This window comes from Nanorana parkeri, unplaced genomic scaffold (genome assembly GCF_000935625.1).
Source record: "Nanorana parkeri isolate BGI_ZX_2015 unplaced genomic scaffold, ASM93562v1 scaffold1748, whole genome shotgun sequence".
Lineage (NCBI taxonomy): Eukaryota > Metazoa > Chordata > Amphibia > Anura > Dicroglossidae > Nanorana > Nanorana parkeri.
Window position 1 is genome coordinate 21,951 of NW_017308016.1, and position 8,224 is coordinate 30,174.

The following is an 8,224-nucleotide window of genomic DNA, read 5'->3' on the forward strand; positions in this document are numbered from 1 at the left end:
CGCCGCGATCCCGGCCGCGCGGATCCGCTCCAAAAGGTATGTCGCTTAGTGTGAATGGGGCCTTTAAGGTAGTTACCAAAAAATCTGCCCTTGTAGTGATGTGACTGGTAAAGGCAGAAATCAGGCTTGCGACGGCTGGCCAGTATGATTGACAGGATGGGGACATATTTAGGTGGACTTACAGAAGAAAGGCAACTGGGGTGAGCTTTGCCAATGTGGTTGTGTTCACTTGCAGTGCGAGCAGTAGTCAACTACAGAGCAGGCAGTAGGCAGGGCGGCGGTGTGTAGGCAGGGCGGCGGTGTGAAGTCTCTAGAACTCCAGACAACAAGTGCAGCCGCATGTATAACTCAGTGACAGGATGCGATTACACGCCAATCCAAACTTTCACATCTGTACAGGTACGGAAGCATGCCCCTGGGCGCAGATGTCTGCGTCCAAGGGCATGCATCCCTACCTGAACAGATGTGGGAGTTCAGATTGGCGTGTAATCGCATGCAGCTGTGTCCTGTCATGGAGTTGTACAGGCAACTACACGCAGCCTTCATCCCTTACCGGGCGCGGGTTTGTGCACGCCGTACGCCTGTGCACGTCCGTGTGTCCGTCCTCACTCTGTATAGCGGTTCAGTAAGAATAATCTTTGTACATGTTGCAGGTTTCAGGAGGAGCTGCAGGCGACTATTTCCGCGCGGCCTCAGAAATCCTTGAAGCAGGAAGAGCTGGTGAAGCTCATGGAGTGGAAGCTGCTGGTGAGCCATCAACGTTACATGGTTGCCTTGTGTATGTGGCTGTTTCTGCTCTTGACCGTCTGGTAGGTGTGTGATAGCATTGGACCGATGTGAGCAGATGTTCCTTCATAACTATGTTCTCCTAGTCGGAGCTTAGTTTATGGTTAGAGGTATGGACCTGGTGCTGGGATGATAGTCCAGTCAGTCAACAGATGAACAGCTTCTGGGTATGTGGCGAGGAGTGCCTGGTACAAACCGTCATCTCGCAATTCGTTTCAATCCTTTATTTGTTAGGAATAACAGGTACAGCCAATGCGTTTCAGGGGAAAGAACTCCCCCTTCTTCGGGGCTTGGACCATGATTGGTGAAGAACGGGGATAGTTTTGTCCTCCCTCTTCCCCATAACATGTTGGCTGTTTCGGCTTGGACAATGGTTGGTGATTCAATTAGGATGAAATGATATTGAGAGTCTAAAATTAAAGGGGAACTCCATGATTTTGAGAAGTTAACCCTTGCAATGGGGCTACCCCAATCCCCCCCATCCCCACTGCAAGGGTTAACTGCTAGTTTTGTGTAGGGATGGGAAAATACTCACCTGATCCTCGGTCCCGCTTGGCTGCTAAACCGATCCCTGCACCCTCCTCCCCTCTGGGTCCTGGCGGTCTAAGGCTCCATGATGTCATCAGGTCTAATATAGGTCGATTTAGATGTGAGGATGCTGAGGAACATACCAAAACCAGAGCGGAGGGGAACAGAGGTGAGCAATCACTGCCGCAGGACCGAGGATGCCGTTTGGACATTGTAGCTTTGAGCCAGACTTAATTTTAGGCTCTGTATATCATTCCATCCTGATTGCATCACCAAACCTTGTCCTAGCCCTGAAGAAGCGGGAGTCCTTTCCCTGTGAAAAGTGTTGGCTGTATCTCTTGTTCCTAACAAGTAAAGATTTTAAACAAATTTGCGTATCGGCTGCTCTCCAGCTTCATCAATCACACAGAAGCTACCGTCGCTGGAACATCGCCCTGAAAGCCGCGCTATCCCGGCCGCGCGGATCCGCTCCAAAAGGTATGTCGCTTAGTGTGAATGGGGCCTTTAAGGTAGTTACCAAAAAATCTGCCCTTGTAGTGATGTGACTGGTAAAGGCAGAAATCAGGCTTGCGACGGCTGGCCAGTATGATTGACAGGATGGGGACATATTTAGGTGGACTTACAGAAGAAAGGCAACTGGGGTGAGCTTTGCCAATGTGGTTGTGTTCACTTGCAGTGCGAGCAGTAGTCAACTACAGAGCAGGCAGTAGGCAGGGCGGCGGTGTGTAGGCAGGGCGGCGGTGTGAAGTCTCTAGAACTCCAGACAACAAGTGCAGCCGCATGTATAACTCAGTGACAGGATGCGATTACACGCCAATCCAAACTTTCACATCTGTACAGGTACGGAAGCATGCCCCTGGGCGCAGATGTCTGCGTCCAAGGGCATGCATCCCTACCTGAACAGATGTGGGAGTTCAGATTGGCGTGTAATCGCATGCAGCTGTGTCCTGTCATGGAGTTGTACAGGCAACTACACGCAGCCTTCATCCCTTACCGGGCGCGGGTTTGTGCACGCCGTACGCCTGTGCACGTCCGTGTGTCCGTCCTCACTCTGTATAGCGGTTCAGTAAGAATAATCTTTGTACATGTTGCAGGTTTCAGGAGGAGCTGCAGGCGACTATTTCCGCGCGGCCTCAGAAATCCTTGAAGCAGGAAGAGCTGGTGAAGCTCATGGAGTGGAAGCTGCTGGTGAGCCATCAACGTTACATGGTTGCCTTGTGTATGTGGCTGTTTCTGCTCTTGACCGTCTGGTAGGTGTGTGATAGCATTGGACCGATGTGAGCAGATGTTCCTTCATAACTATGTTCTCCTAGTCGGAGCTTAGTTTATGGTTAGAGGTATGGACCTGGTGCTGGGATGATAGTCCAGTCAGTCAACAGATGAACAGCTTCTGGGTATGTGGCGAGGAGTGCCTGGTACAAACCGTCATCTCGCAATTCGTTTCAATCCTTTATTTGTTAGGAATAACAGGTACAGCCAATGCGTTTCAGGGGAAAGAACTCCCCCTTCTTCGGGGCTTGGACCATGATTGGTGAAGAACGGGGATAGTTTTGTCCTCCCTCTTCCCCATAACATGTTGGCTGTTTCGGCTTGGACAATGGTTGGTGATTCAATTAGGATGAAATGATATTGAGAGTCTAAAATTAAAGGGGAACTCCATGATTTTGAGAAGTTAACCCTTGCAATGGGGCTACCCCAATCCCCCCCATCCCCACTGCAAGGGTTAACTGCTAGTTTTGTGTAGGGATGGGAAAATACTCACCTGATCCTCGGTCCCGCTTGGCTGCTAAACCGATCCCTGCACCCTCCTCCCCTCTGGGTCCTGGCGGTCTAAGGCTCCATGATGTCATCAGGTCTAATATAGGTCGATTTAGATGTGAGGATGCTGAGGAACATACCAAAACCAGAGCGGAGGGGAACAGAGGTGAGCAATCACTGCCGCAGGACCGAGGATGCCGTTTGGACATTGTAGCTTTGAGCCAGACTTAATTTTAGGCTCTGTATATCATTCCATCCTGATTGCATCACCAAACCTTGTCCTAGCCCTGAAGAAGCGGGAGTCCTTTCCCTGTGAAAAGTGTTGGCTGTATCTCTTGTTCCTAACAAGTAAAGATTTTAAACAAATTTGCGTATCGGCTGCTCTCCAGCTTCATCAATCACACAGAATTATCAGTAGGATTTATTTAAAGGGACACCCCGCATTATAGGCAAACTTCTATTGCGCAATTCTTGTTTAGTGGTCCTTTTAGTGGAGTCAGCTGATGGCTTGTTTGTTTTTGATTGGACAGAGGGGAAAGTTCCGCCCTCGTTTACAGCAGATGGCGGCATCCAACCCGGAGAGCACAGTAGAAAGCTGCACCAGGAAGGCTTTCCAGCGTCTTCCCGATGTCTCTGCTGCTATAGAAGAACTGTGCACACTAAAAGGCATTGGGCCTGCCACGGCCTCCGGTGAGTGAGTGAAGGTAAAAAAAAATGGCCTGGCCGCAGAGTCATAATGTCCGCCATGCTCAAATTGCCGGGACCTTGGACCCCTACCATTCAAAACGACTACAAAGGAAGAGTGCACAAACAGAGCTTACACTCCATCACCTCTAATGCAGCGCTGTACAATAGGCCTGTGCAAAGGTTTTACTCCAATTGTGGCCTCGTCAGCAGCTTATAGTTACCTTTCCTATCCCTCAATTCTGATTGGTGTGTGATAGCGTTGGACCGATGTGTGTAGGGGATAATAAAATGCATAGAAGTTGAAATGCGTTTTTCCAGCCAGAGCTCAGTTTCTGATCGGGGTAGCAGCAATCTCCCTTCTTCTGGGCTAGCATACAAAGAACAATAACAATCAAATGTATAATTATTATTATTATAAAGTATTTATAGATCGCCAACAGTTTGCGCAGCGCTTTACAGTATAAGGAAGACATTACAATCACAATACAATTCACGGCAAGATGGTGAGGGCTTACAATCTAAAAGGGAGGGGCCAGTCATACATGAGGAGGTAACTGTGTGGGGATGAATTGTATGAGAACGTGATGGTTGAGTGGTTAGTTTGAGGTGGGATAGGCTTCCCTGAAGAGATGAGTCTTTAGGCTGGGTTCGCACCTGGGCGTACGAAATATGCGCGTTTGCCACGCGTTTTTACCGCAATTTGCGGTAAAAGAAACACGTGACGAACGCTCGTTTCCGAGGGCTATCAGGCTGTATCCCAATGGATACGCGCGACAAATACGCCCCAAAGAAGCTCCAGCACTTCTTTGGGCGTAGGGCGTTTTACAGCGCTTTCCTACGCGCTGTAAAATGCCCAGGTGGGAACCATGCCCATAGGAAATCATTGGTTTTCACATGTTGAGCGTTTTACAGCGCGTAGGAACGCGCTGTAAAATGCCCAGGTGTGAACCAGGCCTTAGTGATCGATGAAAGGCAGTCAGAGTGGGAGATAGACAGGTTGGGTTAAAGAGTTCCAGAGAATGGGAGAGACTCTAGAGAAGTCCTGGAGGCGAGCATGGAAGGAGGTGACGAGGGAGCTAGAGAGCAGGATGTTTTGGGAGGGGACGGCTGGGGTGATACTTTGAATGAAGATACACCAATCAGCTTTAACTTTATGACCACCCGCCTAATATTGAGTAGGTCCCCCTTTTCCTGACCCGTCAAGGAATGGCCTCCACTAGACCTCTGAAGGTATGCTGTGGTATCTGACACCAAACCATCAGTAGCAGATCCTTTAGGTCTCCTTCACACCTTGGCGTATTGCATATGCGCGTCTGTCGCGCGTTTTTTTACCGCGATTCGCGGTAAAAAAGTTGCGCGTTTCCGAAGGCTACTTGGCTGTATCCCAATGGAAACGCGCAACAAAACGGCCCAAAGTAGTACATGTACCTTTTCAGGCGTGGGCCGTTTTGTAGCGCGTTAGGGACGGGCGGAAATACGCCAAGGTGGGAACGAGACCATTGAATACAATGGGATTCATATTTTTGAGCGTTTTGTAGAGCGTTCGTCGAGCGTAGAACGCGCTACAAAACGTTCAGGTGTGAACGAGGGTTAAAGTTGTGAGGTGCGGCCTCCATGGATCGGACTTGTTCTTCCAGCACATCCCACAGATGGATTGAGACAGCATCTCTTTTGTGTTTTCCTGTGCAGCTGTCCTGTGTGCTGGGGCCCCGGAATCTGCGGCGTTCATGGCAGACGAAGCTGTGGAGAGTGTGCCCGGTCTGGTACCCGTCCAGTACAACCTGAAACATTACCTGAAATTCCTGGAGGAGATGCGCAAGAAGGCCCAGACATTGAACGCAGGTGATGAAGCAATGAAAGATGTCTTCTGCTGACACCTGCACGAGTCTCTGAATATGCCCGGCTACATTTTTAAAGACATACTGAGACGCTGTCACATTAAGGCGCCTTTCCCCTCACTTCCTGTTCCTGTTGACACCAGAACAGGAAATGGGGGAGGCCGTTGTAACTTGGGATACCAACTAAAACATTCTCATAGGTTGTATCATTTTCCCCAGTGTAACATTGTATTCTCATTTTTATCTATGTTTCCATTGGAGAGATTTCCCATCCGTTCCTGTACAAACAGGAAGTGAGAAAATCTCCCCAGCGTGGACACAGATGGCACTAAAAAAACCTGACAGGCTCTCTATCCCTTGCCCATTCTATATAAAACAAAATAAAAAACGTATCTGGTCGCCGGCTTTAAAGATAAACTGAGAGGATGTTCGGGTGCTTGTAAAAGATGAATTGATTTGTATCCAGCTGGTAATGGATCAGACAAATCTGATGTGTTCTCTGACCTGAAACTCTGAGATGTAAGTCACAATGTACTGGCAAACCGATGGCCACCAGATGTCAGCACAGGTTGGGGAATCTAAACCCAAAACCCAGAAATGTCATATATTGAAGCTTATCAGACCTTAGATGTGTTGGCTGCATTAGTTTTCTTTTATCAGACTTTTTTCCTGGTGATCCTGCCAGCAACACCCCCTTTGCTACGGTGACAACACTCACTCACTGTATTGTTTCTATGGAGGGTGGCACTGGAGGGCTACCCCTGCGCTGCAAGAGCTAAGCTCATTTTTGTCTAGGTGCTAAAACAAAAATTGCACTCACCTGAACCACGGGGCCGCACAGCCGGCTGCTACTCTGGTCCCTGAAGCCTCTACCCCCCCCCCCCCCTCTGCTGCAGCGATGGTATGTCCTTGAGCGTCCTCGTGTTTTATACGCTGTGTATAGAACACGATGACTCAAGAATCTTTAGACCACTGCAGCACAGGGGGAGAGAGGCTGTTTGTTTTTTTTAGCACCTAGACAAAAACAAGCACTTCACCCTTGCGGTGCGGGGGTAGCCCCACTGCCAGGGTTCAGAACAATTTTAATTTTTTTTTACTTACCGTTATTGCTAGGGGGGCTGTGACAGGTCCCCTCTATGGAGACATCAGGGGTCTATTGGACCCCTAATGTCACCTGGGGACCCTAAAAGAAGCTGATGAATATATAGCCGCTAGATCACTTGAATGTAAAGAGCCATCGCCGGCTGTTTAAAATGGTACCAAGATCACGGCTGCTGGCATAACCGTTTCAGGATACCACCATTTGTTTACGTACAGTGATCCTGAAGCAGTTAAACACTGGTTGAAAACCAAAAAAAATCTAAACATTTTTGTCTATAGATCCCATAGAAACAATACTGACAAAAAAAGTGAGTTTTTCCCCCAAAAAAACAATGTGTTACTTGTTCTTAGTTAAAGTGACATTGAAGGCAATTTTTTTTCCCTCCCCCCAATGTTAGTGTAGAGACTTACCTTAAATGATGCCTCCTAATCCGATCATCTTCTCCTTTCCTGTAGTTTTCAGCTGCCCCTCCAGCGCTGATGCCGGTCTCCGATCCAGCGCTGACTCCTCTGTCCTTTTCTCTCATGTCCCACGGTGTCTGTGCGGGTGCACGCTGCTCCATAGACTTACCTTGTGTCTTTCCTCTTCTCCCGGCCGAACATCTGAACTGCGCATGCACCCGCCCCAAGATCCTTATGCGGCGGCCCGAGACTCTTCAGATGTTCCGACGGGAGCGCGCGGGGAAGACACAGGTAAGTATAAATCCTTTTTAAAAGGTTTTTTTTTGTAATGTTTTTGCATTTATTTCCTGCTTGCTACCAGTAGATATATGCAAAAACCGCTGAGGGTTACATAACCCTTTAATTACAAAGTTATCACCAAATAAACAGGCCCACAGTGGAAATTTAAAATTGCTCGTGTCCATAAGAGGTGTCACGGCAGAGCTGTGGTTGATAACCAAAATAATTTGAAGCGTGATCCTTTCATTATTTTTATTCATCACATTTTACAGCGTTTTATTAGTAGATCGTAAAGAGCTGCGCAAACGGTTGGCGCTATATAAATCCTGTATGATAATAATAATAGATCGACCAATCACAGCAGTCCCCGCCCTCCATCGTGCCTTTGTTCTGTTGACCCTTCTTGTAGACATTTGCCAGAAGTGGACAACCCTCTGAAAAGCGGAATTTGTCTCTTGCAGATTCGGAGGAGGAGAATTGGACCCCTCATCGCGTGGAGCTGTGCCTGTGGGCGTGGAAGGTCGGACAGAAGTCGTGCCCCAAACTCCTGGAGGCTCTGGAAGATTCAGACGAGAGACCGGCGAAAAAACTAAAGACAAAGCAGTGATTGAGATGGAGGGGCCACGTATTTTTTTTCAGTGTTTGCTTTCAGTCCCTGAAGTCACTGTTTTCTAGAAAACTTGTTGGCTGAGTTTTTCTTCAGCCATGAAATGGTCTGCCTCCGCACGCTGATTATTGGTACACTTAAAGAGACTTTGTCACTTTGCCTGCCCAGAGGAAAGTTGCAATGGCCACTTCATATTCACTTCACTAGCTCTCCCTCACTGCTTCATCCTCCTTTGCAG

The 8,224-nt window shown here is 48.4% G+C and overlaps 1 protein-coding gene across 1 annotated transcript in view; it reads left to right on the forward strand.

The window, feature by feature from the left end:
- Window positions 1–8,005, forward strand: part of LOC108799530 — an 11,296-nt gene extending 3,291 nt beyond the window's left edge. The window contains exons 3-6 of the mRNA XM_018571394.1: window positions 654–747; window positions 3,603–3,762; window positions 5,449–5,601; window positions 7,841–8,005. Coding sequence (XP_018426896.1) covers window positions 654–747; window positions 3,603–3,762; window positions 5,449–5,601; window positions 7,841–7,986 — 553 coding nt within the window. The 3' untranslated portion in view covers window positions 7,987–8,005. The remainder of the gene's footprint in view (window positions 1–653; window positions 748–3,602; window positions 3,763–5,448; window positions 5,602–7,840) is intronic.
- The last annotated feature ends 219 nt before the right edge of the window (window positions 8,006–8,224 follow it).